This window comes from Panthera onca, chromosome B1, assembly GCF_046562875.1.
Source record: "Panthera onca isolate mPanOnc1 chromosome B1, mPanOnc1 haplotype 2, whole genome shotgun sequence".
Lineage (NCBI taxonomy): Eukaryota > Metazoa > Chordata > Mammalia > Carnivora > Felidae > Panthera > Panthera onca.
In genome coordinates this window covers 171102255-171126481 of record NC_138342.1, presented here as the reverse complement: position 1 = coordinate 171126481, position 24227 = coordinate 171102255, and the positions used below count along the sequence as shown (strand labels likewise).

General features: G+C 39.2%; 1 protein-coding gene across 13 annotated transcripts in view; it reads right to left on the bottom strand.

Annotated features, from left to right (window-relative positions):
- The window catches only part of ADAM28 (ADAM metallopeptidase domain 28), a 77305-nt gene that overhangs the window by 33043 nt on the left and 20035 nt on the right, over window positions 1-24227 (bottom strand). For 11 of the 13 annotated variants that reach the window (XR_013555046.2, XR_013555047.2, XR_013555048.2 and 8 more), the window contains exons 7-13: window positions 22378-22449; window positions 21400-21471; window positions 16332-16501; window positions 13056-13140; window positions 5184-5314; window positions 3716-3893; window positions 1589-1678 (exon numbers count right to left, since the gene is read on the bottom strand). Coding sequence is in view for 10 of the 13 variants with exons in the window: in XM_078445442.2 (XP_078301568.2) it covers window positions 1589-1678; window positions 3716-3893; window positions 5184-5314; window positions 13056-13140; window positions 16332-16501; window positions 21400-21471; window positions 22378-22449 (798 nt within the window). In the remaining 3 variants the exon portion in view is untranslated. The remainder of the gene's footprint in view (window positions 1-1588; window positions 1679-3715; window positions 3894-5183; window positions 5315-13055; window positions 13141-16331; window positions 16502-21399; window positions 21472-22377; window positions 22450-24227) is intronic. The other 2 variants (XM_060653235.3, XM_060653237.3) reach the window with 2 other exon arrangements.

Below are 24227 nucleotides of genomic sequence, written 5' to 3'. Positions count from 1 at the left end.
CCTCAGAGAAATCTTAGTCAAACCAATTCTGCCATTTATGCAAATCTGAGGAGGGCCGTGTGGACACTGGAGGCATCTCTTTCCCTAGGTGAGGTGAGCAGGCATGCTCCCCTATCATCAGAAAACTTTCAAAATCTTTACCGTGATGATAGAATGGAATCCAAAATTTAATAAGAGCATACGACACCCTCCAAATTCAACCCCCACTGCTCCAGCCAGACTCGCTTTCTTACCAGCTGTCCCCTGAGCCACACTTATACTTCCTGTCCTATCTTTATTCTTTCCCTCAGTCTCCTCTTTTGGGGATTTTTTTTCTTTCTGTCTGCTATCTAAAATCTACACATTACTTTAAGACTAGCGACAGCCTCATTTTCCATGAAGCCCCCTCTGTCTTCTTCAGTGCACAACGCAGTCCTTCCTTTCTACGCAGGGTGGGAAGAACTTTAAATTTGGATTTGGAAGATACGGGTTTGAATCTTGGTTCTGCCAGGGGCTAGGTGCTGAAAATGGACTTCATCACTCTGAAAACCCAATTCCCTTTCTAATATCGCCTTTACAGAGCCATTATGAAAATTAAGTGAAAAGCTACACAAAGGGCATGTATCTTCATAATGTCTACCTGGGCATTTAATCATGCATGGTATTTTCATATGTTTCAGGTATGTATGTCATTACCCTAAAGAAACAGCATGTTCTTTGAAGTCAAAGACTACTTTTTTTTTTTAATTTCCCACAATCTCTAACAAATAGCCCTTATTCAACGCTTGTTGAAAGCTACTTATGTTCTCAAGTTTTCTTCCTTTTGGTCTCTTTTCTTTCTTTCCTCTCCCTCTGATATTAAAAGAAACCAATCTCTCCCAAATACTACCCACAATCTGGTACGTTAAAACTCTACACATTCCTTCTAAGAACAGTTTTTGAGCATTTAAAATGCATGAAACTCTGTGCTAGGCGAGAAGGAATCAGTCCCCTGCCCTTTGGAGTCAGTCTAACTAAGGAAAGAGACACATAAACAAATAATCATAATAGAGAATCCTATGCAACAATGGAATATAAAATTCTAAACTTGAACCTGAAAGGAAAGTCAATGAGCCCCACAGAGAAAAGGACACAGAATCCTTTATATTTGTTTTCCAAGACTTTCACCCTGAAGTGACTTCTAAGTTTCAAGATAGGGGAGATTCCACAAGATTTAAAATAAAAGCTTTGCCACCAAAAGAAATATGCAACCAATTATGACGTTTGGTGCAAGAAGGCCCTTCATCAGTGGCAGGTAGGAGTCCCCAGCTTTGGCTTTGGAACGGATAGTATTTGGAGTTTGCCAATTCAGTGGCCCTATTATCTTACACATTCTCTATTCTGAACCTCTATTCCCTCAAAAGCAAAATGAGATGATAATATCTAACTCAAAAGGTCGTTGGAGAATCGAATAGCCTGTATTTGTAAAGCACTCATATATAAATGGTAAGCAGCGTTACTTTATAGACAGAAAAACTCTGCTATTTTATTCAACATAATCTCGGAGATTTTTAATACAGAAAAATACACAGTATTTAATTATTAAAAGAGACTAAAGTAATAATCTTACCTGGCACTTTTCACAGCATTCTCCTGATGCACATTGAAAACTTGCTTTGATTTTACAAGTTTTAGCATCACAGCAAATGTTGGTACATTCCTAAGAAATACCAGAAATAAATACAAATGCTGGTTTGGGCCTCAAATTTTGCTCTCATTTCATATTTTAAAAAAAATTTTTAAATGTTTATTTATTTCTGAGACAGAGAGACACAGAGCATGAGTAGGGGAGGGGCAGAAAGAGAGGGAGACACAGAATCCGAAGCAGGCTCCAGGCTCTGAGCTGTCAGCACAGAGCCCGACGCAGGGCTCGAATTCACGAACCGCCAGATCATGACCTGAGCCGAACTCGGCCGCCCAACCGACTGAGCCACCCAGGCGTCCCTGCAAGTGATCTATTTTTAGTAAAATATGAATGAAAACAAAAGGAAAAGGAACAGTCTTTTAAAATAAAATTTATCGGGGCGCCTGGGTGGTTCAGTTGGTTAAGCGTCCAACTTTGGCTCAGGTCATGATCTCACAGTTTGTGGGTTTGAGCCCCGCATCCGGCTCTGTGCTGATGGCTCGGAGCCTGGAGCCTGCTTTGGATTCTGTGTCTCCCTCTCTCTCTGCCCCTCCCCTGCTCTTGCTCTGTCTCTCTCTGTCTCAAAAATAAATAAAACATTTAAAAAAATAATAAAATAAAATTTATCTAAATAATTAAAAACATATTAGTTGAACTCATGAACCTACCCAGCAGTAAATTTAATCTCCAGGGCAGACACTAAAAAGCTAAAAGTGTAGTTCTTTATCCAAGTTTGACACTTAACCAACTCTGTGTTAAACAATAGACTTTGTCTTGCTCTCCCCACCTTGCTTCTAGGAAATCAGGTACCTGCATGAGGTTTTGGGGAAATTCCTACCTCAGAAAGTTCCTCTTATAGCTGCTTAGTATCCCTAAGATATATTTAGAGTTACAACTTGTTAGGGTTAAAACTCTCGCCCTTCTTTCTTTTTTTTTTTTTAACGCGTATTTATTTTTGAGACAGAGACAGAGCATGAACGGGGGAGGGTCAGAGAGAGAGGGAGACACAGAATCTGAAACAGGCTCCAGGCTCTGAGCTGTCAGCACAGAGCCCGACGCGGGGCTCGAACCCACAAACTGCGAGATCGTGACCTGAGCCAAAGTCGGACGCTTAGCCCTTGAGCCACCCAGGCGCCCCTACCCTTATTTCAAATATACACATCATCTTGGAAAGATTCTTTTTTCTCACAGAATGAATAAATTTATGGTCATATTTTGAAGTTACTGAAAAGCTGACCCCTCGAGGGCTTGACATGTTACTCATGTTAAGTTTTCACAAAATGGGGGCAAAGGTCCCATTCAGAACCCTGGCTGCCATATCAATAGGGTGGGATCAAGTCAGGACTCCTAACGATAAAAACTCTTCAGTCCCAAAGAGAAGAACTAAATCCCAGGGCAGGGTGGTTCTGGGATTGCTGACATAAACACCTGGGTCCACGTCTCGGCTCCTCCCTTCACCAGTTCTGTGACCTTGACCAAGCTATTTGCACTCTGAGCACTGTCACAGTGCTGTGCCTCAAGTAACCGCTCAAGAGGTCATAGGCACATAGGAGCCATTAAGTATGTCTGCCAGATGGGAGGGAAGAGAGTACAAAACTCAATTGTTGAATGTTCTTAAAAAAAAAAGAAAAGAAAAAGAAATAGGGAGGAACCCCAAGATGGAAAGTAGGAAGTCTTTTAAGCAATGCATCATTCATTTTTAGAAAAGCTGGCCCGAACATATGCAAAATTATAGAAACACACAATTTCAGAGTGAGCCTGCGTAATACAGGTTTATGGTTTATCTTCTTAACAATTGAAAAACACATTCGATCATTTTAGAAAGTACTTGGTTGGGGGCGCCTGGGTGGCTCAGCCAGATAAGTGTCTGACTCTTGACTTTGGCTCAGGTCTCACGAACTGTGAGATCGAGCCCCATTTCGGGCTCCTCACTGACAGGGCAGACAGAGCCTGCTTGGGATTCTCTCTATCCCTCTCTCTCTCCCCCTCCCCTGCTCACGCTCTTTCTCTCAAAATAAATAAATAAATAAACAGACATTATTTTAAAAAACCACAGAGAGTACTTGGTGGTACCTCGGGAGTCCCACAATCACAGTCTTCTCCCATTTCTACCAACTGGTTCCCACAGATTGGGGTGGATATGATATCTGTAGGCAATGGAACATTGAGGACGCAATTTGATAATTTATCTTCAAAGAACTTGTCATAGCTGACACGGCTGCAGGAACTGAAGTCTGTAGGAATATAGAAGCTGTGAAGGCAAGGAAGAAGAGAGTGAAACACAGTCATGCTGAGCATGAAGGGAGCAATGTCACACATTGGGGATGATATACCCCAAACCTGCCCCAAAAGATGAAATCCAATCCAGTGCCCAATGGCTAAATCATGAGCTCATTTCTGTGCCTAAATTAGCCCTTCCGAATGGACACAAACACCTCCAACTTTTTTTTAAATTGTTTTTTAATGTTTATTTTTGAGATTGAGAGAGACAGAGCACGAGCGGGGGAGAGGCAGAGAGAGGGGGAGACACAGAATCTGAAGCAGGCTGCAGGCTCTGAGCTGTCGGCACAGAGCCTAACGCAGGGCTCGAACCCACAAACCGTGAGATTTTGACTTGAGCCTAAATCAAGAGTTGCACACTTAACCAACTAAGCCACACGCGCACCCCGGATGAATTACTTTTGATAGAATTTCTTCTTTTCACAAATAAAGATGAGGTTTAAAAATGCAGTAATATCTGAGAGAGATAACATAAGATATGTAGCTGGCATGCTGCCATAATACAATTTTGTGGAACCCTAGGTTGAGTGAGCTGGGAAAGGGAAATACAAGAGAGGAAATATATATATGAAAGGGACTGTGGGATTTTTAAGGATAAAATTCCACGGTAAGTTTACTTAGGCGAAGCAGGAATGTATAATCTCTTTATCCTTCTGGGAGAACGTTCTTCTTTTTGTTTTTAATTTTTTTTTTAATCTTTATTTATTTTTGGGAGAGAGACAGAGTGTGAACAGGGGAGGAGCAGAGAGAGAGGAAGACACAGAATCTGAAGCAGGCTTCAGGCTCTGAGCTGTCAGCACAGAGCCTGATGCGGGGCTCAAACTCACAAACTGTCAGATCATGACCTGAGCCAAAGTTGGACGCTCAACCGATGAGCCACCCAGGCTCCTTGAGAACATTCTTCTTTAATTAGATTTTTCTCCCAGAACTTTCTCCCTACCACTACCCAATCTGAATTTATTGAAAATGTGATAAATACCAGTTATTTTCCGAAACCAGATCTGGTGTAGATAATCTGAAGTTAAAAATGTCAAGTCACCCCAACAGCAAAGACACAATATGTTTAAATGATGTCTTTAGTTAATGAAAAAAAATGCACATAGATGAGGGGGAAGGCGGTTTGGTGTAGATATTCATTCATGATTATGCTATTTGATATTTAAAAGCTTGAATGTGTTGCCAAAGATGACATAAAAGAACAGCACAGTCCAGAGTGAACCAAAAACAGGGATATGAATGCATCTTTCCAAGAAAGCCTCACCTTAGTGCTCTGTCCATCACACATATTGTAGAAGGGCACTTGCAAACATAGGAGTCATGAAACATTCCAAAGTTATGACCCATTTCATGGGCCATCGTTCCTGCTACTCTAAGCACATTTTCACTGTGGTCCTAAGGGCAAGAACAGGGAAAACAGACCTCTGGTTTTTAAAATAAATTATCACTCAGGGTATAATTAAATAGTTCCACTAAGTGGGCTAGATCGAATGGTTTCAGCTTCAGATTTTTCACTAATCACCATCTCTCTTTCCCTCCCCACCTTTTCCTCTCCCCTCCTGCCTCTGTCTGTCTCTATTTCTGTTTGTTTCTCTCTCTCTCTCTCTCTCTCTCTCTCTCTCTCTCTCACACACACACACACACACACACACACACACACACAACTTTGGTACTGAATGCCCATTACAGGGCACACTGCTTTCTCTTTATTCTTGTAAATGGGGAATATTTTTAATGAGAAACATTTTTGTGCTTTCCTGCCATGAGAGACAGTGGCAAAAGGTCTTCAAAAATGATAAGGAATCAGAATTGCTTAAAACTGATCTACCTCCCTCCCCTCGGCTTGTTTTTCAATGCCTTCTAATTGACTGAAGGTCTTGGATGTGTTTAGCTAATAGGGATCCAAAAGTGTTTGTTAACCTAGGACTTTAGTACCGTTGGTATCTCTCTCAGTTCTGTTACTGCCAAGCTAGACCTCAGTCAGTTCTAGACTTGCCCCATGGCATGAAGTCCAGCCCGTAGCCAACTTCATTACCAGATGATTTCTGATTAGAAGTGTTGGACTGGGGGCTCCAGGTTTTTCAAGAGCAATAACACAACACTAGAGAATCACTGAAGGTTGTTAATTTCCCACAGGGGAGACAGGAATCTGCCAATGACACCCACGCACAGACGCCTGATTTCCTTATCTACTTCATGTCAAAGAACCAAATAAAGAGATCCAGAAGGCGGCGCGTGGTACAAGGCTGGCAAACGAGGAACACCTGTGTAAGATGGGAAGTTCATATTTACAATTCACGATATTGTATCGTCCTGTCAAGAAGAACCAGTAAAGCTTGCTATTTTAGTAAGATGGAGTTACTCAAACGGGGACAAAAACAAACCAAAAAAAAAAATTGGAAAAAATGTAAATGTGTTTAGACTTTCCAGATTGCCTTATTTGAGGTCCCTTTAAATGCATGGTGTCTTCCTTTAATTCATTATTCGCATAACTGAAATGTTTCTTTCCTTTGGAGTGACCTCTATTCTCTCTTCCCCCTATCCACCCTTTGAAGTTTATTTTCAAGCAACTTTTCCTGACCACGTGAATCTTCATCAGTAATTCTCTCCTCTGGATTCCTACTGCAGTTTTCAATTCTATCATCATATATTTTAAGTATTGCTTTAAGTAGTGCGATTCCGCTTCCGACTTTATGGTAAACTCTTTCAGGTTAGAAAGTACATATTTTATTTCCTCTGTTCATCTTACAAAGCTTGTCACAAACCCAGACTTATAGGATATATTATACACACACACACACACACACACACACACAGACACACACACACACACACACACATATATATAATAATATATAATATATATATATATATATATTCCACTTCCACCTAGGATGTACAAAGCTGAAGAAAGCATTATTCTTGTACTAAAAACAAGGACTAGCCAGATAATGATAATTTTCCTTGACTCTATCAGTCAGTTGTGGTTGCAGAACATCCACAGAACCTGAAAACTAAAAATAGGCCCTCCCAAGGACAGACGGAACTGGCTTGTCTCTAGCAAAGTGTAGAGGAGGAGATGCCAGGGATCCTACAAGTGGGGAAGTTAATTCACTTAACTTCTTAAGTGAATTGTTAAAGGCCTGGGACAGGCCAGTGCCGGAGTATAGAATCCGCGGGACCTCAGAAACAAGGGTGCTTTGCATACACTTAGAGACTCTTCTCCAAGGACCTCCTCTAGGAGCTCAGGGCACACTTTGGGAGCCAGGTAGTAGAACAGAAAGAACTTGTCTTGGTGGAGTAGTCCAGAAGGAGTAAAGTAGCAACTGCTGCAAGAAAAGAGCCTGAAGCCATATCCAGACCCTTCTCCTTTAAGGAATAGAAACCTAAAGCCACTGGGGAAAGAAATAGTAATCTCTGACAACCTAGGGTAGAACGGAAGACCCAACATGGTTAAGGGATGGGTTTAAACACACACACACACACACACACACACACACACACACACACACATCCTCTACTCCTGAAGCAAAAAGACAAAAATCTTGAGCCCAGGATCCTATATTAATATTCATTGAGATTTTTCTCCTACTAAGGGATGGTCAGAAAACTCTTCCTCAAGAGATCTGCAAAAAATAGAAAGCAGAATTTTGCTTCTGTGGGAAGGATGGAAAGAATCCCTAAGAAAGCTTTGCTTTTGACACCCAGGACCTGCCTAAGACCAAAACCAGACAAAGGCAAAGGAGAACCCCCCCCCCCACCTCTGTTCCTTACCACCAAACTTACTTCCAAACTTACCACCAAACTTACTTCCAAACTTACAATCAATAAAAACACTGGACCATCAATTCACAATTTTCTAGAACTCATCCAGAGCTGAGGCCACAAGGCAACAAACAAAATGAAATCTAAGGAAAGGTAGGCTGGCAGCTACAGGGAAAGTCGGGACATGAATATTTGTTTACCTGAAGAGACGCTACCAGGTTCCAGCAATAACTCGTATAAAATAATCTTAAAACCCATATAGTTAGAGTGTGTGTGGTACAGCAAGAAAATACACCAAATGTGGGAGCTTCAGACGCTACCAGGTTCCAGCAATAACTCGTATAAAATAATCTTAAAACCCATATAGTTAGAGTGTGTGTGGTACAGCAAGAAAATACACCAGACGTGGGAGCTTCAGACATAGGGGAATTCTCACCTACTCATGGGTTTTTCTCCACACAGACCTCACCACGTGAAAGCTCTGAGAAAGCCTCCCTCCTAGTGTGGGCCTGGGGGAGGGGAACAGGAGCATGAAAAGGCATGAAATCACTCGAAGATCATTCTCCTCTCTCTGCATGGCGCAAACGTGACAAGGTCCAGGGTGAAATGAACGTGTCACTCGCCTCATTCTAATTCTAGCCCTGAACCAAGGGCTTAAGCTTCTGAGAGAAAGAGCAACAAATCCTGTCACCCAGGGCACTGGTAAAGTCTCAATACAACTATAAAAAAGGAAAATAAAATACATGGAAAGCTTCTACCCCTGGAAGGAAGGAGAAGGAAGGGCAGGAATACATATTGGGCTCTGTCCATTAGAGGTCTCTACCTCTGGCAGTGGAGCAGGAGCACTCAAAGGACCTACCCCTGACACTATAGGGCACAGGACCTACCAAAGACTGAGGTTTAGTAAAGCGAAAGAAAATGCCCTCTGCCCACCAAAATTCTAACGATCATCCAGTAACAAGTAACAACCACCTACCAAAGGGAGAGAGTCTGCAGCATAAAGAAACTCTCTGGGGGATCCAGTAAAGACCTAAAAATGAGTATGAAGCACACACTGAGAAAAACCCTCTGGAAAACCAGCCTTCACCCTAAACATAAAATAATGTGAGAGGAATTTAAAGCCTGTGATGGACTGAGGCTAGTCATAGCAACAACAACAAAATCCCCAATCCAACTGAACTCCTGCTAGATTGATTCAAACCTTACTCAAGAGGCCTAGAGGGAGGAAAGAAGTGATGATTTCCAGGCAAGGAAAAAATACACACGCACACACACACACACACACACACCCCTCAGATAATGCCTTTCACAGGATGTCTGACTTTCAACAAAAAATAATAAGGCATCCAAAAAAAAAAAAAAAGAACAAAATAAAGAAAAAGGCCTACCTTGCCAATGAACATATCCAGACTCATATCTGACACAGATGTTAGAACTATCAGATGATACTTTAGAATAACTACGATTAATATGGTAAAAGCTCCAGTGGAAAAGATGAATAGCACACAAGTGTGGATGACAAATTTCAACAGACCTGGACACCATAAGAAAGAATCAAATGGAAATGCTAGAAATGAAAAAGACAGTAACTGAAACGAACAATATCTGCAACAGGCTTAACAGTAGATTTGGAATAGCTGAGAAAATAATTACTTGACTTAACAGTTCAACAAAAATTACCCAAGTGAAAACACATAGGGCAAAAAGGATAAAAAAGAAAACAAACAGAAAAACAGAGCATATAAGTGTTGAGGGGCAATATAGAATGGTCATAGATATAGGAATTTGTATCCCTGGAAGAAAAAAAGGAGGAGAATAAAATAGAAGAAATATTTGATGAAGTAACGGCCCAGAATTTTCCATAATTAATCACAGATACAGCCCCAAGACCAAGAAGCTCAAGGAACACTAAGTGTGATATATTACCCATTTCTCCCAAAGTCCACTTAGTTATACCATAATTATGATCGAACTAAAGAAAATTAAAAAGAAAGGGAAAATCTTGAAGTAGAAAACAAAAAGATACATTTCAGAGCAACAAAGATAAAGTTTACAGCGGACTCATCAGGAACTCTATAATCCAGCAGTGAAGTGAAATTATTAGAAGTATTGAAAGAAAAAACATTAGTAGGCCAGGATGATAAACTCAATGAAAATGTATACAAAAAAGAAAGAGAGATAAAGTCATCTGAAAGCAACTAAAAAATTCATCCACACCACACCTGTGTTACGGGAAATATTTTCAAAGAATCTTTGGGAGGAAATAAAAAATATCATACCAGATAGAAACTCTGCAAAGAAATGGAGAGGGTTGACAATGAAATAGAGGTGAGTTAGATAAAGCTAAGATAAACATAATACTACTTTTATTTTCTTTTATTATGTTTAAACGTTTATTTATTTATTTTGAGAGAGAGAGGTCAGAGAGGGGCCAGAAAGAGAGAGAAAGAGAGAATCCCAAGCAGGCTCCATGCTGTCAACACAGAGCCCAACACAGGGTTCAACTTACAAACCATAAGGACATGACTTGAGCCTGAATCAAGAGTTGGGTTCTTAACCAACTGAGTCACATAGGTGCCTCAATTTTTTTCTTACTTTAAACTGTGCTGAAAGATGACGGTCTAAGAAAAATTAGTAACAATATATTGTGTATTTATAGCGTATGTAAAGTTAAACAAATGATAAAAATAGCACAAAACTGGAAGGGAGTAATTAGAGGTGTACTTTTGTAACATCCTTATATTACAAGTGATGCAGCTCAGTATTATTTCAACGTAAAACAAACAGAGGTATATAATAAACCAGGGCAACCATTAAAAAGAAACAAACAAAGGTAACAGTGAAATGCTAATAATGGAGATAAAAGAAATTATTTTTAAAAATCCTCAATCCTAAAGAAGGCATAAAAAATAGACCAGATGGAATAGAAAACATCTAGAAAAAAAATTGAAGCTTTTAGTTCAATATCAATAATTATATTACATATAAGTGATTTAAATATATGAAATAAAAGACAGAGATTGCAGAGTAATACTCCATTGTATTACTATTATACATTATATTATATAATGTATTACATTAATACATTAATGCATTAATATATATTGTATTACACTATATATATATATATATATATATATATATATATATATATACCACAGTTTCTTTATCCATTCATGCATCGATGGACATTTGGGCTCTTTCCATAGTTTGGCTATTGTTGATAGTGGATGTAAATTTTAAAAAATAAAAAATAAAATTAAAAAAAAAAGACATAGGGGCGCCTGGGTGGCGCAGTCGGTTAAGCATCCGACTTCAGCCAGGTCACGATCTCGCGGTCCGTGAGTTCGAGCCCCGCGTCAGGCTCTGGGCTGATGGCTCGGAGCCTGGAGCCTGTTTCCAATTCTGTGTCTCCCTCTCTCTCTGCCCCTCCCCCGTTCATGCTCTGTCTCTCTCTGTCCCAAAAATAAATAAAAAACGTTGAAAAAAAAAAAAAGATAGAGATTGTCAGGTTAGATAAAAAGTAAAACTCAACTATATGCCAGAAACTTTTAAATGTAGAGAAAAATATATGCGAAAAGTAAAAGTAAGGAAAAAGTTGCATCAAGCAAACTTTAGCCACAAAATGTTGGAGTAACTCTAATGATATCAGACAAAGTAGACTTCAGAACAGGAATATGTCAGGAAAAAAGAGGAACATGAAACAATAATGGATTAATTCTCCAAAAAGACATGACAACTGTTTTTGTGTATTTGCTTAACCATAGAGCTTCAGAATCCGTGAAGTGAAAATTTGTAGAATTGAAAGAAGAAATAGACAAATCTACAATTATACTTGGATACTTAACCACTCTCTATAAACTATTCAAAAGAACTGAACACTGTAAGTTAACTTGACATGGTTGCTGGTTATAGAATGCTCCATTCAATAACAGCAGAAGGTATTCTTTTTCAAGATCATATGCAGTATTGACCAAGAACAAACCTCAAAAAATTTAAAAATATTAACATTCTATGAGGTATGCTCCAGATTATTAGGAACTGAATTGTGCCCACCCCCCCCCCCCCACTCCAATTCGTATATCGAAATCTTAACCCCCAACATGACCGTATTTGGAGATAGGGCCTCTAAGGTTAAATGAGAATGTAAGTTAGGATGGGGCCCTAATCCAACATGACTGAAGAGGAAGGGATGTGTGCAAAGAGGAAAGGTCATGTGAGGGCACAGCAAGAAGGTAGTCATCTGCAAACCAATGCGGGAGACCTCCGGAGAAACCAAACTTACCAATACCTGGATATTGGATTTTTAGCCTCCAGAACTCTGAGAAAATACATTTCTGTTGTTTCAGCCATACAGTCTGGGGTATTTTGTTATGGAAGCCCTAGCAAATGAATACTCAGATCATAATATAATGAAACTAAAAGAAAATCATAATAGAAATCATTAGAGTATACTTCTAAATAATACATTAGTCAAAAAGGAGATCCAAAAAGGAATTAGAAAATATTTTTAACTGAAAATATTTTAACTGAAAATAAAAACACACATATCCAAATATCACAGATGCAGTCAAGCAGTGCATGGTAGGGAATTTATGCATTAAATGTTCATATTTGAAAAAGAGAGAAGCCTCAAATGAATAATCTAAAAATGTTCCTTAAGTAATAGAAAAGAATAGCAAATTAATGCAGAGAAAGCAAAAGAAATTCAATAATCAAGAGCAGAAATCAATGAAACTGAAGGCAAGGAAACCGTAGAGAATGTCGATAAAGCAAAAGCTCTTTCTCTGAAATCAATAAAATTAATAAGTCCTTAGTAAGATCATAAGAAAAAGACATAAATTGCTAATATCATCTGAGAAAAGATAAATAACCTGAACACTTCTGTTATCTATGGAAGAAATTGTATTCATAGTTAAAAACATAAAGAAATGCCAGACCCATATAATTTTACTGATGAATTGTACCAAACATTTTAGGAAGGAGTAATACCAATCTTACTAAAACATTCAATAAATTTGAAACGTTGGGAACACATCATTTTATGTGGCCAGATTTACCCGATATTTGTTCTAATAACACAACATGAAAAACACATAACAGGAAAAGACAACTACACACTAGTATCCCTCAGGATTAAACACACTATAGAAATCCTCAAGATATGTTAGTGTGTTGAATCCAGCAATATATAAAAAAGATAATACGTTATGGCAATGATGTGTTTATATTTGATACGCAAGACTGTTTCAACATTTGAAGTTCAATCCATGTTATTTGCCATAGCAACAAAAAAACCCTACATGATTCAGAAAAAAAGAGCATTTGACAGACTTGAACTGCAGAACCAACTATTTATCTTCAAACAAACCTGAACAATGCCAACAGAATGATAAGGAGAGCACATTGTAGACATGAAGGCAAGGCCCACGGTTGTTCCAGAAAGTTCTGTTGCTCTGAAAGAAAGAAAATAATTGATATAACAACTTATGATTCTAAATGATATTTTCTATAGACAACTCATCCAGGACTCTAAATGGTTAACAAAGAAACTCACATTGTAAATAATAACTCTTAAATATTTCCTTCAGTTTTTGAATTTGCATTAGGCATTTTTTTTAATGTGCAATGGTTGTCATATCAACTAAATATAAGCACCCGGATATAATCACCGGATATAATCATTTTTAATATTTTATATCTCTCATTCATTATTTTATATTTTTTGTTGTGGAATTCATCTCTTGCCAGGAAGTAAATAAACACGAATGTTTTTGTCCATATATATATATATATATATATATATATATATATATATATATATAATTTGAATATTAGTATTTTCACATATGCTTTGTTTTAATTTATGTTTTTCTCTCACATATTTTTATATCATTTACTTTTGTTCACTTTTAGCACTGTTTTAAGCTATAGTGGGATTTGGAATTTGGGCCCATTCTGAATGTATTTGCGTTACAAAGCGTTTATGTTACTGAAATATTTGTTAAAAGGAATTTGAGCCACTTACATTTATTTGCATAGACTATTGATTTGGTTTTAGTAATGTTAATTTCTTTTTTTAGTCTTCTTCACTTTTTTTTCTTTCCATTTGCAATGATTCCATGTGCTGCCTTTGTTATTATTCTGTGATCTGATCAAGATCCTGACCCTGGGTTGCCTCTAGTAATTTTCAAAGAATGCATTACTTAAAAAATGCCCTTAGTAGATGCATTTACATAAAAAATTGAACTTATATCTTCCCACTTATCATAATCAAGAATGGAGAGTACTGATTTTGCCATGCAGAATAAGGAAAATTAGAGAACTTCGTCCCACTTTATACTTCCTTTGGGCAATTTTCAGATATCTGTTGTTTTGAAATGATATTTTGCATTATACCTGATATTTTAAAGATTTGCAGTATTGATATCCTCTTTAAAAATTATGTTATAAAATTACTTATACTTCACTGGGTGTTGTATGGAAACCAATTTGACAATAAACTTCATATTAAAAAAAATTACTTATACTTAAGTCTGCATTTGTGTGGGTTCAGTTCTCACTACCAGCTCATTTATAATAAATAAATCTTCCCCCGTTATGGAGTTAGCTATTTACTCTTTTTTAGTGGATATATTACAGCTGTACCACAAAGTTCTTACCTTGTTATGCCTAGGTATAGACACAACCTTTTGTAAATTTATTACGTAATTTTTTTTCTTTTTAAAAAATTTTTTTTAATGTTTACTCATTTTTGAAAGACAGAGAGAGACAGAGCACAAGCAGGGGTGGGGCAGAGACAGGGGGAGGACACAGAATCTGAAATAGGCTCCAGGCTCTGAGCGGTCAGCACAGAGACCGATGCGGGGGTTGAACCCACGAACCATGAGATCATGACCTGAGCCGAAGTGGGACGCTTAACCGACTGAGCCACCCAGGCGCCCCGATTAGGTAAATTTTTGAATGAAAGTGCAATTATTTCTTTCCACCATATATTTTTAGTACTTTTATCCTGTTTATTCCAGTCTAGACAGGAAATCTACTCTTCCTGTTGGCTTGTCATTTTTTATCTATGCATTTGCCATCTTGTCTGTGATTTTTCTCTCTCTACCTGTTGGTTCAAAGTATGGGAGTTTACTATAATTTGAGCATGGCCCTGGAGGCAGTCTGGTAAGAGTTGAATTACCTTACTACTTATGAGCTGTGAGTCCTTGAAAAAAAATACTAGCTTTCTCCAAACAAAATGAGCTCACCCTGCGGTGAACCCTTGAAAATTTAAGGAACTCACCTTTCAAAATTAAGGAACTATGGTAGTTATTCTTCAGATATAACCCCCAATGAGCTAGGCTTGCAGTATTCCTATCCTGTGTAGTACCTTCCCTTGAATATGGGTAGATCTACAACTTGCTCTTGACCAACAGAATATACCAGAAGTGACGCTGTAATTTCTAAGGTTTGCTCATGAAAAGACTTGAGGCTTTCTCTTGGTCCTCTTACAATGCTTCTTCTGGGTGAAAACTAGTCACCTTGTAAGATGTCCAGACCCCTGAGGCTGCCATGCTGGAGGCAGTCCAAGTTAGCCACTTGAAAGTTATATAGACAGAGATGACCAACCAGCCCCTGTGCTCCAGCCTTACCAGGCAAGGAACCAGACACGCAAGTCAAGAAGACTTATTTTAAGTCAGGGAGTTGTGGGTTGATGTGTCATGTGTAGTAAATAACCAATTTAGAATATTAATTAATTCTGACAAGGCCTAGTCCTCTTATGTGCTATGACACCTACTGTTTTCTTAGGAAGTAACACTTGAATAATTTTCAATTATTCATTGCTGTTTCCTTCTATCTGATTCCAGCTGCAAACTATTCCAGGCATATTCATATGCCTCAAAAGAAATTTCTCGATTTCTTTTGAGGCATATGCTCAGCGGTTTTGTGTTAATTTATAGTCACTAGATTTATTTCTCCTCCTTGCCCCTGTTTTTGATTAGTCACTTCAGCAGGATGGTAGAGAGGTGTGGGATTCGAATATGAGGGGCGCCTGGGTGGCTCAGTCGGTGAAGTGTCCGACTTCGGCTCAGGTCACGATCTCGCGGTCCGTGGGTTCAAGCCCCGCCTTGGGCTCTGTGCCGACAGCTCAGAGCCTGGAGCCTGTTTCCGATTCTGTGTCTCCCTCTCTCTCTGCCCCTCCCCTGTTCATGCTCTGTCTCTCTCTGTCTCAAAAATAAATAAACGTTAAAAAAAATTAAAAAAAAAAAAAGAATATGATACGCAGTTTTCTTTATATCCTAGAAGTTTGTCCTCACTAATACTTAAAGCTAGTCAGGACTTTTAAAACACTGAATTGAAACTTCTCTTGCCATTATCTAAACCTGTCTTTCCTTTCTGTATACCCAATCAAAACAGACTTCTGATGAATCATTTTTAAATTGTTAGCTTTTCTTTAAAAAAGAAAAAAAGAAACACTTAGAACAAAAGTTAGGGCATATTCAACATAAGATTCGATCTAATACTTTTTAAACTTTTATCCCCTTTGTGTAAGCCACTTCCTCTTACCCTATACCCCAAGAAACCACCTGCTTTGCCAAGGCTTTGGAAACTTTCTACTCTAAATACCATTTAACACACAAAAGGGAAAAACTCTACATACGTGATTAACTGAGCGATATCATGACGTTTTCTTCTTGGGAGGACACTTCCCCTCCATTTAGAAAAGTTTTCCAAGGTGAAGCTTGCATTTGGGGTTATCTTTATTTTATCCTTGTCATTCCAGATTTCCATACCGACTAAGGCCACATGAGTATTTAGCTTTTTATAAAGCTGTCCAAAGAGAATACATGTCAAAGGAATGACATAGGTGGTAATGTTATCTTTCAATATTTTCAATGTACTTTAGATTTTCAAACCTATTTCTCCCAGCACGGTAAAAACTTTCTTTCCAAACATACTTGTGAAATGGAAGTTACCACCTCTTTTCACGGATGCTAGCACCCCCATACTCAGGCAAGGCAGACACCCTTAGGTATTTCAGGTCTGGAGACTGCTGTTTTTCAGAGCAAAAGTCCTATTAAAATAAACTTCTCTTGCTTGCCACCTTAAGGCAGATTATAAGTTTCAGTTAGTAGTTCACTACTATGACTTCAATGTAAGCGTAATGACTCAAATGCTTTGCATTGTTCCCTGAGTCAGAACATTCCAGAATTAGCAAGGGTGACTCAGTGCTGGTTTGGACATTGGAGAAAGAGCGTGCTATATGAAAAAGTTCTGCATCCGTGAGTCGCAATGAAGTGGCCCTCTGATTCTTAAACCTGGAATGAGCCAAATAACCAATGATGCATACAGGGTAACTTTTAGAAATAATCGATTAACCTTATAAGACAATATCTCTCAAAAGTTTAAAGAGACAATATCTCTCAAAAGTTTAAATTGCTACTATAGTTGATGTAACTGCACAGTGTTGGTAAGAGTACAAACTTCCAGTTATAAGATGAACATGCTCTGGAGATCTAACGTACAGCTTGGTACTTATAGTTAATAATACCATATTATATACTTTAACATTGGTGACAGTAATTCGTAAATGTTCTCACCGCAAAAAAGCAATGGTAATTATATGACGCTAACCTATGGTGGAAATCATTTTGCAGTGTTATGAGTATATCAAACCAACATACTGAACAGCTAAACCCACACAATGTGCTATGCCAATTATATCTCAATAAAGCTGGGGGAGAAAAAAAAACCCATGGTGACAGGCTTCCTCATGGGTCAACTTTGTGCTGAGAAACCTGAAGAAATGTTTTTAAGTAGTTTGGAAAACAATAAAAGCATTGAGGAATGCAGTAACCATCAAAAGAAAAGTCAAAATCTGAGGTGCCTGGGTGGCTCAGTTGGTGAAACTTCCGACTTCGGCTCAGGTCATGATCTCGAGGTTCATGGGTTCGAGCCCCATGTCAGGCTTTGCTGACAGCTCAGAGCGTGGAGCCCGCTTCGGATTCTATGTCTCCCTGTCTCTCCGTCCCTCCCTCCTTGCACTCTGCCTTCCTCTCAAAAAGGAATAAACATTAACAAAAAAATTTTTTAAAGTATCGAAAGCTCACTTTGAGCAGGTGCCCTTGCTTCCAAACTCAGAGTAAAGAGGCAATCAGAAGAGAACTTTGAGTGGCTCCCACCACTGTCTACCTACTGAGCTAAACCTCTTCCAACAACCTGTGCTCACCTTCTTTACTCTACAGAGGAATGCTTGTGTGAGCCGAAGGCCAGCTTCTCTACTCATGCGCTAGACCTCCAATCTCTCCCCAGATCAAGGAGATGATTCGACAATTCTTCCAACCTCCTTGCATTGTCTCTGCTTAGCCTTCCACGGACCCGTTCCCATCAGCATAAAAAGAATGCCCATCACAGTGGGGAGGATCTCTTTATGACCTTCCCCCCCCCCTCACTTACGCACCATTTCTCTGCTTCTATTTATAGCGAAATTTTTGAAGAGAATTTTCTGTATCTGCTGTCTTTAATTCCACTTCCTATTCTCGTAGGGCTCACTCTAATCGTGCCCGTACTCTAACGCTCCACAGAATTGTGCTTCATCCAGGCGACTGGTAACTTCTACGCTATTAAATCCGATGGCCAATCCTCAGTCCTCAGAAGCATCTAACGTCATTGATCATTTCTTCCTTTGATGGGTTTTTGTCTCAAGCGGCTTCCAGAACAACACTATCCCCTGGTTTTCCTTGAAGCTCTTTGCCTCCTCTTTCCTGGTCTCTATTGGTTTCTCCTGTACTCTGACCTCTCCTCAAAGAAGCACTTCAAGGACGTGTTCTTAGGTCTCTTTTCTACTTATCTACACCATTCCTTTGGTTATCTTACACCAAGGTTGGCAAGCTTATTCCTTAAAGGTCCGGATAGAGACTGCTTTGGGCTTTGAAGCTGCGTGGTCTCTGTTGTAACTCTTCCTCACCACTGGCACTGTGGCAGGAAAGCAGCCATAGATAATGCGTAAACAAATGGTGTGGCCATGTTTCAATAAAATCGTTTTATAAAAAGGCAGCATGCCAGATACGGCCCACAGGCTACAGTTCGCTGACCCACGTCTCACGCCATTCTGAGCTCTTAGGGGCACCTGGGTGGCTCAGTCATTTAAGTGTCCAACTCTTGATTTTGGCTCAGGTCATATCCTCACGGTTCATGAGTTCAAGCCCTGCATCAGGCTCTTCACTGACCGTACGGAGCCTGCTTGGGATTCTCTCTCTCTCCCTCTTTCTCTGCCCCTCCCCTGCTCATGTGAGTTCTCTCTCTCTCTCTCTCTCTCTCTCTCAAAATAAATAAATAAACTTGAAAAAAAAAAAAGACTTTTGGATTTATCTCTCCACCCAGACTTCAAAACTTCAAACAATCTTGTATATCTAGCATTTTTACCTGGATATCTATTTTTCTTTTTTCACCCATGAATCTTCTCTTTAATCCTTAATGATTCATCGGCACATACATACAATGATATAATGTGGCACCTCGTAGGTTCTAGATATGTGGGGGTCATTGTCAGTATGGACATGTCTACCCCTGATCTCAGGGAAATTTCCTAGTATTTTCTCTGATTTTTGAAATGTAGGGTCTCCGATATTTTCATTTTTAAATATAAAAATGTAACACGAAACATGAACGTATTTTTAAAAAGTACTTAGTCATAGAACAGTTAATAAAAAGTAGCAACCCACTGCCCATTGTCACCTCCGCTAAGAAACAATACTTTTGTCAATCCAATTGACCTATGACATCATATTTATTTTAGGTATACAGCGTAATGATGTCCCCCTGGAAATCTTTATACAAAAAGATATCTCAAAATGAATGTGTACAAAAAGGAAATGCTAATCGTTCCTCTGAGTCACTATTGCCAATACATTACCCATTCTTCAAGTTGCTCAGGTCAAAATCCTCGATGTCACCTCATCTTTTCCTTTTCTCACACGTCTCATCTCTCATCTACCTCATATACTCTGTTGACTGTATTCAGAGACCAGCTAGTCTCAACAGATCCACCATCACTGCTTTTTCTCAAACCACCATCATCTCTTGCCTTGAATTAGGGAACAATCCCCCATCGGGTCTTATTTCTGCCAATTGCTTTCCTTCAGTTTATTTTCAATGCGGTGGCCAAGGTGATTTTTTAAGGACACACATCAGAACATGTTACGCCTCAGCTCAGTCCTCCAATGTCTTCCTCACCCATGCAGCATAACAAAGTCCTTACATAGGTCTATAAGGACCTGCAGTTTCCAGCCACCACTGCCTGTCACGTGTCATCTGCTCCCACCCTTGCCGTGGCTTACCGCATACAGCCACAATGGCCCTCCCGCTGTTCCTCAAATAGGACAATCTGGGTTCTGTCCTCAGAACCTCACTCTGCCTTGCACACCCTCCCTTAGGGTCAGATGCTTCTCTCCTTTCCTTTCCATACTCAAATGTCACCTTGGACATCTTGGACTTAGGCTTCCCTATTTAACACAGCACCCAAGAGGAACCTGCCTCTCTCTCTCTCTCTCTCTCTCTCTCTCTCTCTCTTTTTTATCCTGCTTTACTTTTTTATAGCATTTATAATCACCATCCTACCTACTCTTTATTTGGTATTTTTATGCTTGTCTTGGACAAGAATGTAAACTCCCTTGAAGGGAGGGATATTTGTCAGTTTTGTTCCCCACTTTATTTCTGTCATCAAAAAGTTCCTGTCACAAAGGAGATGCTCAGTGGGGCGCCGGGGTGGCTCAGTCGGTTGAGCGACTGACTTCGGCTCAGGTCATGATCTCGCGGTTTGTGAGTTCGAGCCCCGTGTCGGGCTCTGTGCTGACAGCTCAGAGCCTGAAGCCTGCTTTGGATTCTGTGTCTCTCCGTCTCTCGGCCCCTCCCCTGCTCATGCTCTGTGTCTCTCTGTCTCTCAATAATAAATAAATGTTTAAAAAAAAATTTACAAAGGAGATGCTCAGTAAATATGGCCAATTCTTGGGGTTCTTTGGGAGAAGTCTTTGTGGTGAGAAGACGAGACCCAGATGATGTTGGTCATTGAATCCACTTTCATTTTTTCCTCTATCCTTAGAGAACTTGCAGGCTGCCACAAAGTGACTCACCCATCTAAGGAGGCAGACTAACTAGATGTTTAACTAACAAGACACTATCAAACCAAGATCAACATCTTTCCGATCGAAATGGACTTGGAAATCCAACCAATCTAAGTTCAAATCTTACGTCTCCCATTTCCTAACTTTGTGATTTTAGGCAAGCTCCTTTGCTTCCCAGGATTTAATTCTTTAGCTATAATATTAAGGCTTAGAAATATCTCAGAGTTGTGTTGAGGATTAAATGAAATAACTCTGTGCCAGAGTTCAGCTGATTTTGTTTGTTTTTCCATGTTCTTCCATAGATTTGGATTTCAGTTGGGATTTGCTGGTCAGTGATGTCTCCCCAGGCATTAGAAAAACAAAAACAATTCAAACAAAATCATCTCTTATACGTTCTTCAACCTGAGAACAGTGTGGCAAGTAGGTGAGAAATATCTCTATCATGTGATATTAATATTCAATTAAGTAGCAAAAGTTCAAGAGCCAATCAAGCATTGTTAGTCAGGAGTGGTGACTTTCTTTCCCTGCTTCAAGAGCATTCGTAGAAAAACCCAATGGCACCGCCTCACAAATTGTTGAAATTGCACTTAATAAAATATACCGTACCATATTGACATAATTGGCCATTTCAAACACCCTCTTTCTTATTTCCTCTGGATCTTGATTGTGCTTTTTAAACTACAAACAAACAAACAAGAAACGAGACAAGATATGGGCATTGGTAGAAATGAATATCATTAGAAGGTGAAAAAAGGCAACTTCGGGTTATTTTGCTTATCAGTGGTTATAATGAACAAACAGTTATGAAAGTTAACAGTTAAAAGATGCAAAATGGTTCCTTACTGCTTTAGCTAAATTAAAGCACTTTTGGAGTAGAGATGATGTTTTATGCCTGCAGTAGGAGCTCAGTGTAAGTCTCTATGGAATTATCCCAAATGTATGTTCACTTAAATATCATGGTTTCATAAGCTGTGCAGATTCAGTGCAAGGAATATGCTATTCATTAAAAATATATATATGAATGGTAAATGGTAAATGAATTTAGTAGAATTAGAGGCCAAGCTTTATGACTTAAACAAATTAACTTAGATTATCATAGCATAAAACTTCTCCTTGTGGGAGCATACATGTGAACCTTAGATTTCCAATATATGAAAATGAATTCTTGCAAAAGAATATAAACAATGAATGTTACCCCCCAAAAGTGCCTTTTTTCAGAAGATTCCATTCATGAGTCCTATGCATTTACCACTTTCTGATGAGCATATATTCTAACTTGCCAATGATTTAACTGCTTAATGAAAGACAAAATAACAAAGGAACTTAATTGGAGGCTAAGTTTGGAGACAAAATAAAGGATAAAGTGCAAAGAATTCACTTTATACCTATCATATCAGGTGTACATTCCTGAAAAGGAGAAGTCATTAACACTCTAATTAAATGTCAAATTTCCTAGGGTCAGAACAATTCAAAAAAGGAATAGCTCATATTCATGACTTTTGAAAACTGATCCATATATTTAATATTTCACACAATAAATTTATATAGGAGATTTGAAAAGACATAGGTATCTGATATAATTACCTCACCATTATCCAGGACCAAATAAAACTCTATGTATTTCTTACGTTCCCGACCCTTCCGGTCTTTTGATTTCTATAATAAATATAAAAAGGAAAATTACTGAGACAACATCATTCTCCGCAAAAGTCATTCTTTTCTTTGAAATGTGTAATTTTCTAAGAGATGGGTTGATACCTGGCAATAAAGAAAGACAACATTATCATTTGAACTCTAACCAACCAGAATTAACTATGATGAGAGGCTCAGAATACCAGACCTAGCAGGGATATCGGTGATATTCTAGTCTGACCCCTTCATTTTGCCAGAATTTAAATGATTGCACAACTAATAAGTGTGCTGGAACTAAAACCAAAGTCTTTGGATTTTTTTGAACCATGGACTCTTCCCGCTCTCCTTCCCTGAAATAGAGAAACTCTGACTTCTGCAACCTCCCAGTGTTTTATTCATGTTGTTTTTGTTTTTAAGTAGCCTTTCATTCCTCTCCCAGTGAATACCTCCTTCCTTAGCAATGGTGCAATGTCCAGAGCTACCATGGCACCTAGTCTGCTCTTTTATTTTTATTTTTTAAATGTTTATTTTTGAGAGAGAGAGAGAGAGAGAGAGGAGGGGCAGGGCGGGGGGGAACAGGGGACAAAATCTGAAGCAGGCTCCAGGCTCTGAGCTGTCAGCACAGAGCCTGACGCAGGGTGGAGCTTGAACTCCTGAATCAGGAGATCATGACCTGAGCAGAAATTGGACGCTCAACCAACTGAGCCACCCAGGTGCCCCTCTGCTTGCTTCTCCTTAGGCAGAACTGGATCTCTTTCCCACATTCCAAGCTTCCCTAGTTTCTGTTCCCTTTTCTCCACTAAACCACGACAGCAAAAGACACATTTCATAAGTGGATTTTGCCACTGACAAGTAGCAGATACATTATTCATACTAACTGATAAACTATCAAAGTTTATCATGTTGCATTTCAGGAAGTGCTTGTCTTTTAACAGGTAAATAAACTTCCATGAGCAAGACTTCTAGGCGTCATCTGGTGAGCTATGCACTTCCCTCCCACCCTCCACAGGAGCAGCACATTCATTTAGCACCTAACCCCACCACCAGTGCTGGGGGCACCAGGCATAAGGCAGTGAACCAGACATGGCCCATGGGCTTAAGCAGCTCCCAGTAGACAGGCATAGGGCTATCAGGTGGTGATCTTAGTGCTACTCGAAGGAGTAAATGGAGTGATGGGATATTGAGTGACAAGGGAGTTATTTCAGAATATATGGCTAGTTCTGAAGACTTGGTCGTGCAGCAGACATTATTAATGAAAATGAGAAACCAGGAAAGGGAAGACACATTGGAAGATCATTCCAGCTGAGGAAAAAAAAAAAAGTGAAGAAGACTCTAAAGCGAATTGATATTGGCATGTTGAAAGCACAGAGAAAAAAGGATGTGTTTGTCAGAACATAATGGGGGAGGTCATCGGTGGGTGGGGAGCAGAAGGTAGGTGAGGTTACGGAGGGAAGCGGGGCCCTAACCATTTGGGGTTTGTAACTCCTGTAACCCTCTCCTCTGTTTGACCACTAAGTATTAGAGGCTGTCATTAAAGCTCAACCCTTTGCTTTATCCAGGCAGTCTTCCTAGGGAATCACAATGTTATACTACAGTCTACTGCCATGAGCTTGAAATTATGTGGCATCGGTAGCTTTTTACGTGTTCTGCCTTATTTAAATAGGAACCCTGCACTAATTACTATCAAACGTGTATCTCCAGTCTTGGCCTCTTCTCTAAAGGCCAGACTCTTATAATTAACTCCTTACTTCATGCATCCATTCGAATGTCCGATACCACAACTTAACGTGGTCAAAATTACA